Source organism: Equus quagga, chromosome 18 (genome assembly GCF_021613505.1).
Source record: "Equus quagga isolate Etosha38 chromosome 18, UCLA_HA_Equagga_1.0, whole genome shotgun sequence".
In the NCBI taxonomy this organism is placed as follows: Eukaryota; Metazoa; Chordata; class Mammalia; order Perissodactyla; family Equidae; genus Equus; species Equus quagga.
Genome location: NC_060284.1, coordinates 31,295,126 through 31,318,366, shown reverse-complemented (window position 1 = coordinate 31,318,366; position 23,241 = coordinate 31,295,126). Strand labels below are relative to the sequence as shown.

Genomic DNA, 23,241 nt, shown 5'->3' with positions numbered 1-23,241 from the left:
AAGATGTTTTGTGCTTGATTTCTTATTGCTACTTATTGTCAAGCAGCTTAAATGTCTTAAGCCCTATGAAACTTTAAGAAACAGAATCATCTTTGACTAAATTATTCATGTTTCACCTTTAAAGCCTAGTAGGAAAATCAAAATGGTGCTTTACTTCATCCTCCGTAGTTGTCCTTGGCATTCCTCTTTAATCTGCCCTTTCGTACGTGAGACAAGGGGTCTGCAAGGTACAGCCCACTGGCCAAAACTGGCCTTCGCCTGTTTTTGTACAGCCCATGAGCTAAGAATGACTTTTACATTTTTAAATGCTTGGGAAAAAAAATCAAAAGATAATATCTATGACTTGTGAAAATTATATGAAATGCATCTAAATAGAAGTAAGAAATAGGTGGTCAATACATAACATGAAACTCAAATTTTAGTGTCAATAATCAAATTTTCACTGGAACACGGACATGCTTGTTCATTATATTTTGTCTATTACTGCTTTCACGTGACAATGGCAGAGTAGAGTAGTTGTGACAGAGATCATATTACCAACAAAGCCTAAAATATTTATTATCTGACTCTTTACAATAGGAGTTTACCAACGTATCCTCTGAACAATCTTCCTGTCCTTTGTAAGGCAGATCTTTAACTTCTCTCTGGACAGATCCTTCTTCTTTTTGCACTCCAGACAGATCTTTTTCAATGCCCTTCTGTCCATTATGAGTTCAAAGGTCTCTAAAACATTGGGACATGTAAAAAAGTATGAAAATATCTATTTATGTTATTTTCATCTCTTTTTGTCCTGATTTCTATTTTTGTAAATGATTTTTTGGAGACATATGGTCAAAAGTTTGCTTTTGTTGATGGGTTCATTATTGAAAATTTTAGAGACCTATGTGTATATCATAATCTATTTTCTATAAAATATTAATGTCATATGGAGTATTAATTGGTAATACATGAATAAAAGTTTCAGAGAGTCCAACAGGTTTGTGAGATAATGGTTTATAGAAACTTTGGCAGGGCTGGCCCGGTGGCGCAGTGGTTAAGTTCACACATTCTGCTGCTTGGCGGCCCTGGGTTCGCTGGTTCGGATCCCAGGTGCGGACATGGTATTGCTTGGCAAAAGCCATGCTGTGGTAGGCGTCCCACGTATAAAGTAGAAGAAGATGGGCATGGATGTTAGCTCAGGGCCAGTCTTCCTCAGCAAAAAGAGGGACATTGGCAGTAGTTAGCTCAGGGCTAATCTTCCTCAAAAAAAAAAGAAAGAAAGTTTGGCAGGTAGGTTTAGCTCTGGATATCTCAAAGCCTTTAGTGTGCATTGTGAATCACCAAGAAGAGCTATTTCTTTGATGTTTTCTCAGGATGGTGTGATCACAGAACTCCCCATCCATCCCCAAATATCCAGCAAACACCCTTGGAAAATATTCTCTCATTTCATAGAATGTTTAATAGTGTTAAATTTTATTGTATTTGTGAAAGCACAAATGATAATTATAGAGCACTGTACAAATATAAGCTATCATTTGGCGATAGTTTTATCAATCTTGGCACCCGGATAAGCATTTAAGTGACTTAATTCATTGCTATTTAAAATGTATTTATTGTCACTGTTACTGTTATTTACTTGAAGTCAGAATATACTTAAAGTCAGAATGTGACTACAGCCCAAAGGAAAACCGACCACTGGGTTGTTCCTTCCACCCATCTGATAATCTCTAAGGCTACCTCAACAAGCTAGTGGTAGAGGCTCAAAGCGGTATTTTAATCAAAAGAGATCAAAGGATTTTTACTATAACATCTCTACCAAGAGCCAGTTTATTTTTAGGTCAACCTGTAAGAATGTTTATTTTATGGTTTTATCCAGCATTTCCATCTGCCCGCCTCTTTTTTGTTATGATTTTGATTATACCATTTTCAGAAGTAATAGCTATCATGATTAAAGTAATTAAGTAATTTAAATGATGAAATTCTACATTTCGTAGTGTCTTGTGAAGAATGAGTAGACAAAATATATTATCTCAGAATATTGGGTTTGAACCAACTGAAAAATCCATTTGTAGGGGAGGAAAAAGTTTTTCCTGGACTCTCTTAGGGTCCTTGGCTGTGTCTGAAAATTAAACTGACAAAGACCAGAGTAACAGCAGAAAAGCATAAAAATTTTATTGAATTTTTACATGTACGTGGGAGCCTTCACAAGAGCATGAAAACGCAAATAAGTGATCAGAGCAGAAGCTTTTATGCCTTTTAGGCAAAGAAGCAATAAATTTGTGAAAAATTGACAAGACCAAGGGATTTGAGCTAGGGTTGGTAAATGAAGAAGTAACCAGGAAGATAAGGGTGAGTTTAACAAGGTTTGTTTGAACAGATTTCTTGGCCCCGAATTCCCTGTCTCTGGTGATGAGAACATCTTCCTTCCTCCTGGTACAAGGAAGATGCCTTTCACATGGGAGTTTTATGATGTGTTTCAGGGGCAGCAGTGGTGGGGGTGGGGTGTCGGAATGACCTTCCTGCTTCTGCCGTTTTCTCAGACTCCTTCAGTTTAAGATTATATGCCAAGATGCCATATTTTGGGGTAGCCTGTCCTGAACCCCATCAAAGCAAAGAGTTTGCCATTCGATTTTCTTTTTCTACAATAATGCCTAAAAAGTGGTCCCGATAATTAAAATAGAGACTTACTATGAATAACACATTCTCAAATCCAGAATTCAGAGTTTCTTTGCTTGGTTATCTGCTTTTCTTTTGTTTTGATTCTAATTTGATTTATTTATTCATTTTTAATTTTTTTGCTGAGGAAGTTTCACCCTAAGCTAGCATCCATGGCCAATCTTCCTCTTTTTGTATGTGAGCCACCACCACAGCATGGCCACTGACAGATGAGTGGTGTAGGTCTGTGCCCAGGAACTGAGCCCCAGCTGCCAAAGCAAAGCACACCAAACTTGACCACTGGGCCAGCAGGGCTGGCCCTGCTTCTAATTTTAAAACCTTTCCCTATGAAGCCATATTGATCACCTTTTAAATATAACATGATTATCCCTTATGAAACTGAAAAAAAAAAAAAAACTTTAGAGAACACAGCCAGGAAGTTTTTCAAATGTCCTTCAGTGTACTTGTTTGCATTTCCTCAAAAGCCACTGGTGCAAAGCAGTTTGGAGTTTAGAATAGCTTTGAAAGCATTTATTGTTCCAAGGCTAATTTTAACCTGTGATAAAGATTGCTTTTTGTATTCAGTTGAATGTGTTATCCAGCAATTGTTTGTCAAGGCTAAGTGCTGTAGGACATAATACATTTTTTAACTGGTATTGTGTAATTATAATACAAGTGTCTTTATGGCCTAATATATGAAAGAATGCTATTGAGTAGGGGTATTAGAATTATGAGAAAACATACTTTAAACTTTATTGTTTCAATTGTTAAATCTCATGGCTGCTTAACTTACATTTAGGGGAGTATGACTTTGTATATTTGTTCAAATGAATGATTTTCTGTTAGCTGAATAGTTTTGCACATTCTTGGCAGAAGTAAACTTTTTTTTGTCCCTCATGCTGGGTTTCCCCATCTTAGTCAGTAGGATATTGGTGGGAGGATTCCCTAAAATAGCCAAAGTGAGTGTGTGTGTGTGTGTGTGTGTGTGTTTGTGTTTGTGTTACCTCAAGTGATTTTAATATGAGTTTAAGATTACCCCTAAATCATACATTTGTGTCATGGACCAAAAAAGGGTTCAGATAACATTTCCAATCTGAAGTCCTTCCATGCTGTGTGTTTTATAGTTGTACAGATAAAAATGGCTTTTTGCTATCCTAATCAGTGGTGGCTGGAAGTGATGGCAGTGATCATGTCATATAATCTCATCGTTTTGTTAGAAGAATGATTAGAATCAATGCTCTTTCCAAAACATCATTCAGGGCTATGTATCAGCAGAAGTGGTAATATGAAGCAGGACGTACCAGTCTTAGAGTCTTAGCTGACACTAGAGTCTTCCACTTTCAGGTGTGTATCCTATTTTTTTTTTTCTTCTGCTTGGTAAGTTTTGGGTTTGTTTCTTTTACTATGAAATCTAGCATACGTATGAAAGTGTATATAATTTAGATATACAGTTTAGGAAATAATAAAATGAATACATTTTTCTCATTTCAAATGATAAGATATAAAACGTATGATTCCTATATCTTTGACTCTCTACGTACCCCTCCTCCGTTATATTCCTTTCTCTTTCCTCTAGAAGTAATGACTTAGATTTTGTGATAATCATTTTCTTGCTTTTGTATATGTCTTGCCACATATGTATCCATAAACAATACACTGTTTAGTTTTGTCTCTTTGTATAGTTCATATAAATATATTCACACAATTTATATTTTTATGCAACTTGCTTTTTCTTGTTACCATTCATTGTTTTGTTTTTCAAATCCATCTTAGTTGAATTAGCATTAGTTCATTCATTTTCTCTGTTGTGAACTATTTGCTCATCATTTCTTTGTCTTGAAAATATAATTTTATTTTCACTCTTCCATTATAATTTTGAAGGTATGCAATTCTCTGTTAAAATTTCTTCTTTATAGAAAATATTTTACTGTCTTCTGACTTCCATTGACACTACCAATAAGTGGTTTGAGTTTATTAGTGTCCCTGAATCTGAAGATTGGTGTCTCATTAATTCTGTTAACTTTCTGACAATATCTGTTGAAATATTTACTCCCCAGTTCTCCCCGTTATCTTCTTATGAGCTCCAATTCGATTTCTCCTTTCATCCTCACCCTGTCTTCTGTGTCTTCTTCCACGTCTCTTAACCTTTCTATCATATTTTGCATCTCATGTGTCTGTGCTGCCTTTCAGGTAATTTTCTGAAGAATATCATCAAGTTGACTAAATCTCTTCAGTTATGTCTAATCTCTTGTTTACCCCAAACTATTAAGGTTCTTTTTTCCCCCACTTATTATTATTATTTTTATTTCTAGAAATTCTTTTTGCTTATGTTTAAAATTTTCAAGATAATTTTGAGTTTTTCATTCTTTGATTACACATTCAAGTCTCTTATTGTTCAAGCATTCTAAAGTTTTATTTTATATTCTATATCTGATAATGTCAATGTTAAAAAACAAAATTCAACTGAGTAAATTTGAAGATCTAATTGGCTTTATTAAGCGATTCATGAATTGGGCAGTATCCCATTGAGCAACTAGAAGGGCACTCAGAGGGGTTGTACAAAATGGAAGGTTTTTGTAGGCGGAAGGATGAGGCAAGAAAGTTATTAGCAAAAGAAAAAGAAAGGATTATTTTGGGCCAGGACATCTTCTCTTTAGGGGAAAGGGAATGGCAAGGGTTGTATCATGCAGATTTCTTCTTCCTCTAGAGGATGGAGAGGGCCCACATGACAGATTACCTCAATGGTACTGACCAGAAATTCCACACTGGTTAAGATTACATTTCTGGGAGAGATTGAGAATGGAATTAAGTCTTGGTTTACTTTTTTTTTTTTAATTTTGTTTATTAAGGTTATGATAGATTACAACCTTGTGAGATTTCAGTTGTACATTATTGTTAGTCATGTTGTGGGAACACCACTTCACCCTTTGTGCCCCCCCACCACCACCCCCCTTTTCCCTGGTAACCACCGATCAGTTCTCCTTGTCTATATGTTGACTTCCACCTATGAGTGGAGTCATATAGAGTCCGTCTTTCTCTGTCTGGCTTATTTAGCTTAACATAATACCCTCAAGGTCCATCCATGTTGATGCGAATGGGACGATTTTGTCCTTTTTTATGGCTGAGTAGTATTCCATTGTGTATATATACCATATCTTCTTTATCCAATCATCAGTTGCTGGGTACTTAGGTTGGTTCCACATCTTGGCTATTGTGAATAATGCTGCGATGAACATAGGGGTGCATGGGACTCTTGGAATTGCTGATTTCAGGTTCGTAGGATAGATACCCAGTAGTGGGATGGCTGGGTCATAAGGTATTTCTATTTTTAACTTTTTGAGAAATCTCCATACTTTTTTCCATAGTGGCTGCACCAGTTTGCATTCCCACCAACAGTGTATGAGGGTTCCTTTTTGTCCACAATGTCTCCAACATTTGTCACTCATGGTTTTGGGTATTTTTGCCACTCTAACAGGTGAAAGGTGATATCTTAGTGTAGTTTTGATTTGCATTTCCCTGATGATTAGCGATGATGAACATCTTTTCATGTGTCTATTGGCCATATTCATATCTTCTTTTGAGAAATGTCTGTTCATGTCCTCTGCCCATTTTTTGATCGGGTTGTTTGTTTTTTTGTTGTTGAGCTGTGTGAGTTCTTTATATATTATGGAGATTAACCCTTTGTCAGATAAGTAGCTTGTAAATATTTTTTTCCCAATTAGTGGGCTTTTTTGTTTCAATCCTGTTTTCCCTTGCCTTGAAGAAGCTCTTTAGTCTGATGAAGTCCCATTTGTTTATGCTTTCTGTTGTTTCCCTCATCTTAGGAGTTATGGTGTCCGAAAAGATTCTTTTGAAACTGACGTCAAAGAGTGTACTGCCTATATTCTCTTCTAGAAGACTTATTGTTTCAGGCCTAATCTTTAGGTCTTTGATCCATTTTGAGTTTATTTTTGTGAATGGTGAAAAAGAATGGTCAATTTTCAATCTTTTACATGTGGCTGTCCAGTTTTCCCAGCACCATTTGTTAAAGAAACTTTCTTTTCTCCATTGTAGGCTCTCAGCTCCTTTGTCGAAGATTAGCTGTCCATAGATGTGTGGTTTTATTTCTGGGCTTTCGATTCTGTTCCATTATCTGTGCACCTGTTTTTGTACCAGTACCATGCTGTTTTGATCACTGTAACTTTGTAGTATGTTTTGAAATCAGAGATTGTGATGCCTCTGGCTTTGTTTTTCTTACTCAGGATTGCTTTAGCAATTTGCGGTCTTCTGTTGCCCCATATGAATTTTAGGATTCTTTGTTCAACTTCTGTAAAGAATGTCATTGGGATTCTGATTGGGATAGCATTGAATCTGTAGATTGCTTTAGGTAGTATGGACATTTTAACTATGTTTATTCTTCCAATCCATGTGCATGGAATGTCTTTCCATCTCTTTATGTCGTCATCAATTTCTTTCAAGAAAGTCTTGTAGTTTTCATTGTATAAATCTTTCACTTCCTTGGTTAAATTTATCCCAAGGTATTTTATTCTTTTCATTGCGATTGTGAATGGGATTGAGTTCTTGAGTTCTTTTTCTGTTAGTTTATTGTTAGTGTATAGAAATGCTACTGATTTATGTATGTTGATTTTATATCCTGCAACTTTGCTGTGGCTGTTGATTGTTTCTAATAGTTTTCCTATGGATTCTTTGGGGTTTTCTATATATAAGATCATGTCGTCTGCAAACAGCGAGAGTTTTACTTCTTCATTGCCTATTTGGATTCCTTTTATTTCTTTTTCCTGCCGAATTGCTCTGGCCAACACCTCCAGTACTATGTTGAATAGGAGTGGTGAAAGTGGGCACCCTTGTCTTGTTCCTGTTCTCAGAGGGATGGCTTTCAGTTTTTGTCCGTTGAGTGTGATGTTGGCTGTGGGTTTGTCATATATGGCCTTTATTATGTTGAGGTACTTTCCTTCTATACCCTTTTTATTGAGGGTTTTTATCATAAATGGATGTTGGATCTTGTTGAATGCTTTCTCTGCATCTATTGAGATGATCATATGGTTCTTGTTTCTCATTTTGTTAATGTAGTGTATCACATTGATTGACTTGCAGATGTTGAACCATCCCTGTGTCCCTGGTATAAATCCCACTTGATCATGGTGTATAATCTTTTTGATGTATTCCTGTATTCGGTTTATTGGTTTACTTTTGTAGGGGGTAAGTGACTCCATTTTGGGGCTGCTGCATCTTTTTTAACATCAGTATCTGCATTTTTTTTGTGGATCTGATTTTGTAGCTTTCTGTTCCTCCTGGCCCTCACCCATGATGTCTTTTTTCCTCATTTATTTAGCAGAATTCTATTGTAAGCTCACATTCCTTGGAAATTTATTTACGGGAATTTTTTGATACCTGGGGCAAAAATTCCTCCAGAGAGGGCTTGAGATGGCTTTGTAGGGAAGGAAGACATTTCCTCTATCCAAAGTGGGTTCGTCTGGCTGGAGAACGAATTAAATTCACATGAGACAGAATAGCAAGAGAAAATTAAACAAAGCTTTATGAGGACCATGGCCCAGGGCCTTTCTTCCTGAAGGAAGAAAGGACACCGAAGAAGTGGGGTGCACAGAGTGGTTATATATCCCCAAACAGGATGTTTCACATATGATTGAAATGTCCCTCCCACAATAGTCACAAGATTGCCCTGTCAGCACAGTGCTTGATGGACACAGCAGGTAATGGTCTGCTATCTCGGAGGGCATAGCAGAAGGCAAGTCTATTGTCTTGAGCTGGGTGGTCACAGGTGAGAGCAGCAATCAGTTCCTAGCCTAAGGAAAGATGCTTAATCCTTAAAGAAATGCCAACGTTGGGAGGGGGAGTGAAGTCAGTTACAGGAGGTTACCAGACAAGCACAATAAAATGTAGATTTAAGTCCTTGCCTTTGGTATTGATTAAGAGTTTCTAGAGAGAAGGTCATCTCCTTTCTTCTTCCTGGTACAAAGAGGGAGGCACCTTTTACAGATAGAGATTTACCTTACAAATGTAAATGTCTCCTAACAAAGGGCAAGCAAGTTCCACTCCTCAGAGCCTCCTTGCCAGTCCCAGTTTATCAAAAGCAATCAGCCCAATAATCCTCATGCCAAAGAGACATATCTGGGGGGGCCAAATCCAGGTCCCCACGGCTTCTACTGGTCATCTGAGGACACCATGATCAGGAGCCACGTTTAAACCAAATTTTCAGCTTGTGATTTTGGGGCCCACTCAAGTTTGAATTCTTAGAGGAGACAGTTTCTTTTTTATCCAGTATGAAGGCTGATATAGACACATGCCCCACCCATTGCCCTATGGTTATTTTCTAGCTCACCGATTGACAGCATCACTTTTTGTTGGTCCTGCCTTATGTGGAGGTTTCTAATGTACCCGCCGCCATGCTCTGGCCCTGACTTTGTCTGTTCTCTCAGAGGTTTGTAAGCCATTAGAACTCAGCCTCTAGGCCACCAGGGACGGACAGAAACCTTGAGGGCAAACATCACTGTACAGCTAGTTTGTCCTTGTGGACCTCTGCTCTGTTGTCATTTCTGATCTCTGAGAAGTTTCCTTATTTTGACACCAGTACAGTTGTGCATCTTCTGTTTTTGTTTTTCCATATCTTGTCCAGTATTTTTAAATGTACTATATTGTGAGAGTTTCTCTCAACATCTTGTTAACGATTTTGCAGAAATGGGAAACTCCTGTCTGATTGTTTTAGAGGCTCCCTTCCTTAAATAATAGCCATTTCATTTACAGTGGCTTCTAGAGTAAAACCAGAGGATTTATACAAGTTTTATAAAAAGTAACATTTTCTTTCTTAATGTTTATCACTTTCAATGAAAATTCTGCTCTAATACTTGAAGATGTTTAATAATCATTAGAACTGACTCATGCTTACACCTTCGCAGCTGCTGTTCTGGGCCTTAAAAGATTTCTTCAAAGCATATCACATGATCATCTTATAAGCAGGCCAGCAGAAATTTCTAAGTTAATTACAGTTTGGCAGAGTGTATCCAAAACCTCTTATCTGAACAGTGAACCCAATAATTTAATCAGTCTGTCTGTTGATTAATCACGTTCTAATCCATCTGATATCAGCGCTGAAAAAGCTCTTCATCTGTTTCTTGTAAAACTTATCTCTCTGAATGCACAGCTGCTGTGCGCTATGGTATTAATAACTTGAATAGGAGACAGAACACAATGGATTCTCAAAGCCTGCAGGAAAAAATCTGAACTCCTTACAACAGTCACTCAGGAGTCTCTAATCTGACCCAACTCTATGCAATCTTCCCATCCTCATTTTCTGTTGTGTCCCCAGCTTCAGCCCGTGCACTAGTTAAGACTGGTCACTTGAACCCTCGCGACTTCTGTTTTGACTGTTTCTGAAGCTGGTCAGTTGATGAATGAATAAATATTTATTTATCAAGTACCACATGTCAGGCATGTGCAATATTATTTCACTCAATATCCTACAACCTCTCTGTGATATAGTGAAGCCAGTTTGACACTTGATAAAGTCAAAGAGCAAAACAAATTACTTTTTAATGTCCTGTTCACAAGGTTATAAGCTTTTTGCAGAAGGGCAAGAGGGAAGACAAAAGGCTTGTGTACAAGTCTGTGACCCAGTATTTTACAGTCATACATAAGTAAAATTCAAAAACTAATTTCCATATTTGTGCAGTGTGAGACACTAAATCCTCTAGCTGTTTGATACTATCAGGAGGTGGGGACATTTGGCCCAAGGGGAGCTCTAGAGAGCATGTGAGTTAAATTTCTTCCTGGACATATAGTAGATATTCAGTATGTTCAGTTTCCATTCAACATTCCTCTCTTTTAAGCCTAATTAGATTGTATTTGTTTTCCTAGTCATTCTAGAACAAAATATATTATTATTTGTTTGTTTATCCCCTCTTCTTCCACTATCTTACCCTTTACGTAGAGTATCCAATTCACTCACTTCAGTACAGCCCAAGACTCACACTCCATCACAGCAACACGTTGGAATTACAGAATTCCCAATGTAGCCTAAAGCACAAGAGGATTTCACAGAGTTCTTAGAACTTTGATCTTTGGGCCACAGGAATAGGAAATGGATAATTACAGTTGATTCAAGACTATGGAGAGTTTCATTTCACTAAATGATAATTATTTTCTGTTCTACAGCCATTTTCCTAGCTTATTACCTTTTATCGATATCTATATGGTATTTTCCTCTGAGCTTTCTAGGGTGAACCTGCGTGGTGTAGTAGATTCCTTTAAGACTACTTGCTCAGTTCTTAATTACTCCATCTTTGTTTATATGAGCATCTATGTAAATTCTAATTAATTCTACCCTGCTAGATATAGGTAATTAGTCAGAGTGAACATCGAACCCAAGTTAAGCCCATCAGCATCTCTGCCACCAGTTTTGGGGATTGATTATACCTATAACTTGTAAACTTGGGACCAGTCAGGGGCCTATGTTTTATCATATGAAACAGAGACAGGAAAGACTTCTGTAGCGAGAGAGAAGAATGAAGAGATATGCAGACAGAAGGACAGAGAAACATTCCTAGCTCTGTTTCCTTTTAGCTGCGTTTCCTTCCTTGCATTATGTGAGATATTGCTTTCCCTTAAAGTAAATATACCACATTCTACTTTTTTAAATTTAGCTTGTTTAAGTTGATTTGTTTTTCTTGCAGCTAAAGTCAGTCCCAATTATTATCACATACATCAACTGTTAAGAGGTCACTAATATTGTTATTATTCATATCACATAAATGCACTTGAATTCTAGTCTCGTCTCCAAAGCTCACTAGGCAGGTGCAACGGTGGACAAGTCACTTTAATTTCTCCAAGCCCTACTTTTAGCATTAGCAGCACGATGAATGAGTTGTGAAAATCAAATGAGATGAAGTATGTGAAAGATTTATGCCATAAAAATTATTATTGTTTCTGGAATTTCAATGCCACTATATCTCTGATAATTTATCTTCTATTTCTAGGATAACATTGTTTTTGTTGTTTACTGTGTTTTCCATGTGGATAGACAGATTTAAAGTTCTTGATGACAAACGTAAATTTTATCACTGATTCCGTTGGTTTTTGAGTGTTCTCTTTGTGTAAGATATTAGGATGGAAAAATTGATGCATTGAGAACAAATTCTCATCCTATTGATTCCACCCCTCCAAAATAACCAAGTAGAGATTATTCTGACCATTAGAAAGTTTACTTTAGGGAATAATCAAATATTAATAAACTTTGTTTATGAAGAAAATAAAATGTTAGAGTCTTTCATTATAGTGGAGTTGCACTAGAAACTGGGCCACTGTTGAATTTTATTTTACTTTTTGCTATTCCCAGGGTAGCAGTATGCCAGATTTATAATGATGGGCTCATATTATATAAGAGGATATTTATTGTTAGATTTATTTGCAAAGTGATTCTTCTCGTTTATGAAATAATGTATAGTTAAATCCCACTCATATAGAGTGTGACATATTTTAGAAGAAAATTTGTCCTGCAATGCATTTCATTTTTGAAGTCCTAGCTTATAAAACCAAATAACTAAAATATATGTTTGACAAAAACAGGAAGTTCACAGCAGAATCTTGGAAATCAAAAACGGAACAAATATCCATTAGGTTTAAGTTACAGGTTTTCTGGTAAACCGATAAAACTTTCTTGATAGCGTAAACAATAGGCACTATGCTACCACAGAGCTCATTACACAGATTTCTCATTCTACCAGGTGTTTCAGCATTCCAGGAATAAAGCATCTTTAAAATTATATATCGCTAATACTTTTAGAAAGCCTTTCTTGCTCCACCCTCCCCGGTTTCTCCCCCAGCATCGACCTACTCCGAGAGATAACTGCTCCCCTGAATTATTTTTAATTATTCTCCTACTTATATTTATATTTGATCACGTAAGTATGTTTCACTAAGCAATGTGTTGTATTGTTTTGCTTGTTTTAGGGATCATAATCTAGATATTTTTCCACAGCTTTTTACATGATTCTAAAATTCATTTGTTGTGATATAGTAGCAGTGGTTCACTCTGCAAATGTTATTTTTCCTTTTCATCCAAATTTTTTGCACCCCAAATTTTTCCTAGTCTCTTACCGGAACATCTTTGCAAAGTTTCCTTTTTCTGTTCTTTGAGGCTATTGTGACTATCTTCATCCAGTAGTAACCATGGAAACACAATATAGCTTTTTAGGAGAAGAGAGGTCAAGTAAATGAACTTAAACAAACAAATATAATCAGTCTATTTACCATTTAAATCTCTTTACTAATGCTGAAAAATCACTATCATCACTTCACATGTTAAGAGGTCACTAACACTCGATTTTATAATGGTAGTTACAATATCACATAAAGCAGAGATATCACTTAATGCTTACTTATCTATAAAGATCAACTTTTTAAAATCTGGATATTGTTAATGCCCTGAAGATTAGAACTATGGTAATTCATCTTCTTTGTTATAGAGAATGAACTCTTATCTGTTCTAACTAGTCTTGATGATGTTTATTTTATTATATTAACTCCCTTAAGCAATGCTAACATGATTTAGCTATTAAATATTAAAGCAAAATATTATCTTATAAAATCATGCTCAAATTGAAGTATTCCCAGGTCAAAAGCTTTAGTAAGTTATTGCCCAATTATTGAAGCTCTAACTCTAATCGAATAACCAAGGATAATTGGTAGTATCCAAGTTTTCATTCATCTTTCACTTAGTTTTAAAATTCTAAGTCTCAAGTCAGTGGAGAAGGTTTTTGACAAAGTAGTAGGAAAAATGACTGAATTTTGGAAAGAAAACCTAGGATAAAATTTCTGTTACTGATTTATCACCAGGTGACCATACTGAAATTTCAGTACTTTAGTTGAATTTGGAATATGTTGAATTTTTAAATTGCTATGCTGGTAACAGTTGACTCACTGATAACTGATAAGTTCTACACAGTAGGCATCTGTAATATGGGCAGCTGTTCAGGATCTTTTTTCTTTGCTTGAGTTAAGGAAAGAGAAAATGGAGTTGTTTACAGAAATACTCCCTATTATAATCAACATAAAGGAATAAGCAATCCCGATCATAAAGTAGATAAAATTACTCTTTGATTTACTTTGTACTGCCTGTTTGATCTTGGTTAAGTAGATTGTTGATAATCCTCCCCTGGTATATGTACAGCTTAACACTGAATTATGGAAGAGAAAAATAAAACAACTCCAACATTAACAATAAGCTTAGCTCACAGTACCCAAAGGAAAAATCTCTAAGGGTGGAATTTTAGGTTTTAAGGTATCACTGAGGGGGGACATTTCAAGAAAGAAGAATTTGCTTGACTGTCCTCCAGTTAAGTCTTGCCAACTGTTGACCCTTTTGGCTGTCGTGGGCTGCTAGCCTAGTTGTTGTTAGGAGGGTTACTGTAAAATTGCATATGGCTTAGAATTCCTGGACTGTCAAATTTTTCTTTACTCAGTATAGGTACAACTCTTCCATTCTGTGTCTTCTTTATTTTATGACATTAAAATATTTTCTACACATACTGTGAAGATGTGGGCCCAGCCTAGGGCACAGACACAAGAGGCAACTACAGTTGGTTAGAGTCCTGATAGTTCATTAGCTAAGAAATCCTCTTGGTGGCCATGAACCAGGTTAGGAATTCACATCCACCAGAACCAGAAGAGCATGAGTTGGATTATACCTGAATGGGGTCATTCGATTTGGATCCCAGGGATCAGATAAACCCAACAATTTAGGGCCAGTAATCAGGAAGGTCTTGGAACCTGCAGAAGGATGAAGTTGAAGCATTCTTCGTGTTATCAAGGCTCTACAGTAGCTGAGATGGGGAGAGATGGAGTAATGTGCAGTCTGTATCACAGCATGCTGGTACCAGGATCTAACCATAGTAGAGTGCGGGGGAGAGGGTGTGCCTGAGGGATCAGGGGAAGCAAATAAGGACCCCAGTTCTAAAGGAGTGGACTAGTAGGAAAGGATCTAAGCACAGAACAAGTACCTGAAATTTGAATATAAGCCCAACCCACTTGTCTGCTCAGCAACAGAATGAGGCCAGCAATAAATACTTTATAGTCCCAAACCTCAGGACAAGACCTATTCTAGTGCCTAGGGTTTTAGTCTAGACCCCTTTAAGAAACATTATTAGAGCACCTACTAAAGGCCAGGCCAGCTGGGCACGTAGTAGTAAATAAGATATAGTTTCTTCCTTTCCAAAGCTTACACTCTAGTGGAAGGTTCAGACCAGAATATAGACAATCAGCATACAGAGTATTAAGCTTGCTAGTTGGGGAAGGTATATATTGCAATGGTGGCATAAGTCATAGCATCTTATTAAGACTTGGTGTTGGAGAGATCAGAGAGGCTTCCCAAAGAGACTGAAGTGTCAGCTAAGACCTGAAGAATGGGCTGGTGCAGGGGCACTGGTAATACATGAATCAGTTTTTTTGCATAAGCAGAAAGTGTTGCTTCCAGGCCAATATAAATTACAGAATGGTCATCTAAAATAGGTACCCCTTTCTTTGTGGAACTACCCAGTGGGAGGGCACGTGCCTTGGTGAACTGAATATGTACTCTGTTCACTTGCTTGGCCATGTTTTCCTGTACAGGGCACAGCCTGTGGCCTAGATTGGACTTATTTAGATGGAGAGCATTTAGAGTAGGGAGTATAGGAAGGGAAAGGAGGCCCTCAAGGCTTGAAAGTATGACTCTTAAAAATTGGAGCATAGAGGAAAACCAGCCTCATTTGAATGAAACATTTCTAGAATTGACTTATCAGACCACGGTAGCACGAGAGTACCTACTAGGTGAGCTGTGCAGAAGCCACCTGCAGGGATGCAGAGCGTACTTTTAAGCATTTGCCAAGATAGAAATTTGACCCACTAGGCTTGAGCTTCCTGGAGTGACTCTACTTGTTATTTTATCCATTAAGATTGTGTAACATGGTTTCAGAATAGCAAATCAAAGTAAGCCTGGTGGTGTTGCCCACAATTACAATAGAAGTGGAATGGCTTAATTAGTAAAACATTAACTGGCAGGATTCCTATAAGTAAAAATGTACATATTTAAGGAGGCTTATTGTAACATTTATACCATTTATTTTATAATATACTAATTCGAATGTAAAAGTGAATGTAAATTACCAGAAATTAACATGCAATGTGAAGAAAAGTCCTTTTATCCTCTGCAACTGTAGCATTTGGCAGATTCAGGAATAAATAATCTTTTGTGGCAAGGGTATGCCTTATCAAACATATGCAGATCAGCGCTAATTAATGCTAATTAAGGTTTCCTGTCTATCTAGTTGGAAAAACGTCCAAATGTTATGAAATCCAGTTAGTATGCCTATTACGCTAATTGTTTTATATGGGGTGGTTCTTAATTAAAATATGTAAATTGACCTTAATTGCTATATACTAATGGGGGTTCATGTTATCTCACTAAAAGTGACAAGATGGTAAGGAGGGGTACTTAAATGACTAATTCTGATAAATTCTTAACTAAATGACCTTTACTCAAAATTAATTTTAATTGGAAGTTGGCTGAAGAAACATTTTCCTTCTTTGTTTCTTTTTAGTTTTCTGTAATGTAAGAATGTTACTCTTCTTTGTTAATACAGCTTTGGAAGTAATTGTGGATTGTTAATTACACTTAACAAGCAAGTTAATTTGACTGTTTACTGTTTATAGTTATCAGGAAGTTATTGATATACTCATTTCAGTCTTGGGAAAAGTGAGTTCTCATTGAATGTGAATTTATAGTTAGAATCTTCTAGGTAAGTTGACCCAATTATTTGTTAGAGTATGTGTTAAAGTTTGATGAGCCAGTTGTACTAATATGTACTCCTTGGCCAATTTACATTGGAATTACTTTTTAAGAAAAAAAATATATTTTTTCTTTACAAACATTAACTCTTATTGGAGTTAAAATTTCATTGGAGATACTTAGATTAAATAGACTGAAATGATAGTCTTACAGTTTACTTATCATGTTTTTATTTATTATTTAATTGCAAACAGATTAAAATGTGTGTGCCCAAAACCAGTGTAAGTGAATTTACGTCTTTTTATTTTTTCATTATGCTAATCTTTTAATTACAAGATGTAATTTAAATAAAGCTAAAAAATACTTTATTTTACTCTTTCATTTGGAAGTAGTTTATGTTCAACTGTAATTTAAAATATATTTAAAAAATTCTTCTGTAAAAATATGAGAAGGGACTTCGTAAACTATTGTCGTATGGAAATAAGCATAGAGTAATGCTTAATATGGTAATGATCAACATGATTAAAGATCATAGTTTTTCTTTGTCAAAAGGAGACCCAATATCTTTACTCTTTCATCAGGACATCGTGACAAATGTTTCACCCAGAATCATCCGGGGGATCACCTCTGGCCCCATGTATGGCCCTGGACAAAGCTCCTTCCTGAATATTGAGCTCATCAGTGAAAAAACGGCTGCATATTGGTGTCAAAGTGTCACTGAACTAAAGGCTGACTTTCCAGACAATGTAAGTGTGATTTAATGTCTAAAACAAAAGAATTGGCGTAAGTTGGTGAATGTTTATTTAAACATCCAATTCATAGGCTTATAAATATTAATGTGTATAATATATTTTATTAAAGAATCTGCCAGTTGCTTTGCTGATGCATAGAAAGATAAAAAAGAAAGAAAAGCTCAAGAACTCATAAAAATCCACACAATGTAAGGCTTTGTTATAAATGGGTGCCATGTAGATGGAAGAAGTATCTACATAAGCAGGAGGAAGAGAAATGAAATACTCATTTTATTGAGTTGGTTTTCACTGTATGTGGCTAGTATTTATGAAGGTGATGACCTTAGGAAGAAATTGCAGACTATAAATCATTTTAAATATAAACCTGAGGCAGAAGCAGAATATCTTCTTATATAGCTTATTTGTATTTTTTCAGTGGGAAATAATCTACCAAATAATTTTAACCTTTATACTAAATGAGTCAACTATCTTTTATAAAACCTTTTTTTTCTTTTAAAGTACTGTGCATAAATATTACAGTAAAATCAGACTTACATAAGATATTTCATTCCTTTGTGGATTTTATGTGTTGCCTATAAATACTATATATGGATAGTATTTTCTCTTCAATAATTGGTTGGGGTTGTCCTTACTGTCACTCATTCATTCTCTTTCTCCCCTTCCCCTCCTCACCCCTACCCTCCATGCACATACACGCACACACACATTCCTCTGTCTCTCTCTCTCTTTCTCAATGAGCTGGTAGTGAATGGGGTTAAGATTTGGGGCAATGTGTGTGTTTATGTTGTAGAAAAGGTTTTTCTGCAATAATCCTTCAAAGACAAATGAGAACACTTCAAGTATTCTAGTAATAAGTATTTTAAAATCTAATGAAGTTTGTGGATATTTACCTACAAACTTATAAATCAGAAAATCTTACAAAAGGACTTTAGACATCACACTATTACACAGACCATCAGTTTTTGTTTGTTTGTTTTAGAAAGCTCTAATTGTTTCAAATTCTCTCTTACCTTGAATCAAAATATGATCACTTAGAATATAATTGATCTTCTGCAAGTCAACCCTTCAGATGTAAAGGGAACTATCAAGACCCATCTGTAGCTTCTGCTTACTAGGGATCTTTCACTTTCTGAGCTTGATGTGGCAATCATCTCCATTTTCACATTATACAGTCAACTCTAATAACAATTAATTTGAGCTGTTTGTTTTTTAAGGGACCCACATGTTTTGGAAGCTTTTCTCAGAATGACAAGGACAAAAAGTGGTCAACCATAAAAAGGGTTATTAATATAATTGTAAACTTGGACTGCAGTGTTAAGTACTATGCTAGGTACTGAAAATGCAAAATAATAATAGTAATAAGTATAAGCACTTATGTAATATTCACTCTGCACTAGGTGGGGTTATAACTGCTTCCTGTATTTTAATAACACTCATTTAGTCTTTCAACAACCTTATAAGGTACTATTATTTTCCCCATTTCACAGATAAGGAAACTGAGGCACACAGAGGTGAAATAGAATACCCAAGATTACACAGCTATTATATGGTGAAGCCAGAATTTGAACTTGAAATTCACTTTTAGCATCCATGCTCCTGTCTAATAATAGTGTTCTGTGGTGCACCTGCCTATATTGCAATATCATTTCAGGCCCTTAAAATTTGTAATGCAACATAAGAATGGTATGAAATATAATGTCCCAAATATTGGTTCAATAGTATTTAGATAAGCCAACTTATCTTTAAAAAAAAAAGCCCTTTTCCTGGAAAATAACTCCCACCAATGGTTTGTCTTAAGCTTACCTGATACTTTCTGCCCTCTCTTGGGCAGGAGTAGGATGTTATAATAATGGCCTCCAAGAAATGGGCAGTAAGTAACAAGAAAGCTGAGACAAAACCTTTGCTTTATGATTCCACAGTCAAGTGGAAAGAAGAGACACGTTTAAATGTTCTTTTCAATTTCCCTGGAAACAATTTTCTTCTCCTATAATGCTTTTTTTCCTGTGAAAACAATGCATTCTTTTCTTGTTTATAATTCTTCCACCATTTAGATTATACTGATTATTCTTTTCCTACATTTCTAGAACTAATTTCTAACATGTTTACTCCCCATATCAAAGATAACATTTTAAATACAATTAAAATTGCATTCCCATTTGAACTCAGAGAAATAATGTGTGTGCACCTAGATATTGCCATGCTGAGAGCAGAGTATCCCCCACTGTTTTGGAATTACTCTGATGCCAAACCCAATGAGGTGAATGAAAGAAGGTGACCCTTTCATTTTCCAGGTTTAATTATCACTCTCACTGGAGTTTTCCCACATCATTCTCGAGTGCGTGGCTGCCACCTTTAATGACAGGGATTGGATAATTCAACCACTCTGGCAGCTTCTAAGCAAGGGCTAACTTTTCTGAAAAAGAAATTGTGCTAGCTGTTTGTGGCTAGGTCAGCTAATAGCAGCAACTAGTATCCCTGTTTCCAGAGCAAGTAGGCACCAGTTGACCATGAACTAGAGGAAACAGCTGAAAGAATATCTTGAATATAAAGGCATCAAGACTCCCTGAAATGTACTATAATGGCTTGTTTGTTAACTATCAGTGTTGTACCAAAGCCTACACATATACTAGACTTCTGAGTGGCTTTCAAGGTTTTCTTTTATTTATCCGTGAATTTAATTTGGCAGACTGATCATTGTAGTGACAATTTATTACTAGCTAAGACTTATTTTGCTCCTAAGCTGAGATTTTGCAATGCTTATTATGAAATATACTATTTAATAGGGCTTACAGAAGTCAATTTTAAGTGAATCTTTCATTCTCACTGCAAAAGCTTTAGAAATTATATATTTTAGGCTTGGAAAAGAAATTTTACCAAAAAATACATGCTGCATTTTGTCAGATTGCACTGAATTAGCAAGCGAAGACTGACATTTTCTATCATTTGTGGCAGCTAGTGTAAGAGTTAGGCAAAAGATAAAGATTCAGCAGTGAATCAGCTGGTGAAGATAGAAAAGAGTGATGGCTTTGTTATAGAAATTAATAAGAAGAACAATTGATATGTAAATATACTTCTGTTACAATACACCACATTTCTACTGAAACCCTTTCTCAGTTCGTTGCTGAGAATCAATCAGCATTGCACACAGTAAGTTCAAAATGACTCCAAAGAAGTCGCTCTTCATCAGCATTGCTGAAGGTGCTTTCCTCATCAGTCACCTCTAAATATAATGTTCTTAACCTCCTGTGTGTGCCAGGGTCCTTAGCACCCTGGTAAAGCCTAAGAACCTCTTTACAGAGTGTTTTGGAAAGCATAAAATAAAATTATATAGTTTACAAAGGATTCCCATTATATTAAAATCAAATGATCAAAATATTTTTTAAAATGTGACATAGTAATATGTGTTACTCTTTGGTAAGTCGCTAAAAATACAATCTAGTGGCAGGTCTAATAACTACTGCAATTTTGGTGTAATGGTGACTCTAAGTGACACCTTGAGATATCTACAGCAACTGTGTGATCATTTTCTGTGGTTTCTGGTGGTGCAAGGTTACAGTATTGATAGTGCTCCTGTGGTTTGTTGTATTCATGAGGAGATGCTAAATTTCAGTGAAAATAAAGGTCTAAATTTTGTCCCATCCAGGTTGCATGAATTTCCCTTATTCTACCAAGAGTTCTATGGACCTCAGATTAAGAACCTCTGTCCAGTGGTTCTCAATTATGGTTGCATATTAGAATCTCCTGGGGAGCTTCAAAAATAGTGTTGTGGTTAGGCCCTATCCTAGTTTGGTCATTTCAGAAATTCTGACATGGCTACAATGAATATGTATCTATGTGTGTTTGTAAGTACGTGTGTATATGTTTACATGTATGTATGTCCTTGTATATTTTTTGTAAAGCTCCTCAATTGATTCTACTGTAATTGATACAACCAATATCATTCATGACTTTTGACATATATCATTAAATATTTATAAAACTCCTATATCAGAACTATTTACTGGAAGCCTTTGATATGTACCAGGAACTGTACTAAGGGCCTTATGTATCTGTGAAGCAGAGACTTTTTTCTCTGTTTTAAAGATGAGGAAACCGACGTTTAAAGAGCTTGCATTAACTGTGTCCTGTGTCACACAGCTAGTAAGTGAAGTCACTGGGAGTGGAAATCTTTCCATTACACCTTCAACAAGTATTCCATCTGTCCCTAAAGAATTTGAGGAATTAAGAATATATGTTATTCCAATCCTCCCTTGCCCACTCACTCAGGTGGGCCAATTATATTGAGCTCTCTTAACTTTAGACTCTCAAAAAAGAAAACAAATTTTTTTATTTGGCAAGAAAAGAAGTTCTGTCATCAGCCAATCCTTATTTTGTCATTAGTGCCAGCACAGGACATTTTCAGCAGAGGTCCCTTTGCTTTGCAGGGATGTAACGGTCTATAGAAAACAATGCCAGTGACTCAAGGTGGACCTTGGTTTGAACTGTTACCTGGCCCCATCTTAAGTTCTGTATCTGAAAATAGGGAATCAAGGGACTGAGTCAGATCTTGGCATCCACAAGCAAGGAGGATGCTTGCTGCTTATTCAGGGGATGGTCATCACCTCTTAACCGCTGCACCATCTCCTAACAGCCACCACAGAGGCTGACTTAGCAGAAGTGGGCTTCCTTTGCTTTGGAGTGTTTATGATTAAGCTCCACACATTAGAAATAGGGGGATTTTGTTACTCACTCAATCTGTTTAGAAAAATAAAATTTAGTGACAGATAAACTACAATACACGTGTTGTCAGGCCAGCAATGACCAGGACAGGGTTGCTGCTTTTGCTTTTTTTTATAGAGCTTGTAAAGCATAAACAGCACGTTGGCTCTCTTCATCTCATATCCCAAAGAGGATATTCCACCTCAGAAAGGGAAGCAACCCTGCACTGGAGGGGACTCCTCCTTTGCTCCCCCTGGAATTTTTTGAGCTTGTCAAGTCCCCGTTTCTGTCAATTTCTACACGTTCCCACGCTGATTTATTTTAAATAAATTAGGAAACTGCTGGATCAGGCATTGAAGAGAAGACTAGAACATCCCCAGGAAACTCCCATTCTTTACCCCAGAGCTTAAGTAGTGATTTTCTCATATTGTTCATGAATTCTAGAGGACAGAGATGCTTCCCAACCTCCCTTCATTGCTAAAATCCAGGATGATTTTCTGGTGACATTACTTTATTGATTTTTTTAAAAAGATCCATCTAGTCTACAAAAAGTAAAAATAAAAATGAATTATGACAGCAATGGACACTTTAGAAGTTAGAGTGGGTGGGGGGTAAAACCGTCCATGCCCAGTTATTGTAACAAATCTCTGTTTTCACTTTTCTAGAGTTGCTAGAGTCTAGGAGCAAAAGGCATGGGTCTGGAGTCAGAATGGATTTGAATCTCAGCCTCTCCTCTTGCTATTTACTGACAGGCTCAGCCTCAACTTCCTCATATGTGTGATAACAATACCTGTTCTGAGAGGTTGTTGTAAAGATTAAATGTTGTCATATATAACATGTTTGAAATATTGCAATTATTGACTACTATAAATTGTATTACATAGATTACCTTTATGCATTTCACTTTTATGCCTACTTAAAGTAATAATTAGTTTTTATAAAATATTCTGAGGGCGACACTTGACAAGTCAAAGGTAGCAGCATGTTTATAACTCTTAAAGTATATTGCCCAATTAATTTTCAAAATGTTTGTGAACTAACAGGTCATGTAAAAGGCACTATTTTGGAAATAATTACCAAGTAAAAAGGTGAGAACTAATCACTAAATGTGTTCTTTAGTGATCCTTTTGAACTTGAGTTCATTACATGTCATATAGAATGTAAGGTCTTATTTCTTGTGCAATGTTTTATTCATTATACTTCCTTGCTTTAATTTCATTCATTCGTTTGACTTAACAGCTTCTGATTAAAACAAGACTAAACAGTGACAGTTATTTTCTTGGTTTCCACATAGAAGCAAAGAAAAATTAAAATATGTTTAATTCCACAAAACAAGAGCAGCCAAAATTAATCAGAATACATAATATAGCTCATAGTTCTGTA

At 36.1% G+C, this 23,241-nt stretch overlaps 1 protein-coding gene across 1 annotated transcript in view; it reads left to right on the top strand.

Annotated features, from left to right (window-relative positions):
- DPYD (dihydropyrimidine dehydrogenase) overlaps window positions 1-23,241 on the top strand; it is a 764,091-nt gene that overhangs the window by 430,269 nt on the left and 310,581 nt on the right. The window contains exon 14 of the mRNA XM_046645669.1: window positions 16,990-17,154. Coding sequence (XP_046501625.1) covers window positions 16,990-17,154 — 165 coding nt within the window. The remainder of the gene's footprint in view (window positions 1-16,989; window positions 17,155-23,241) is intronic.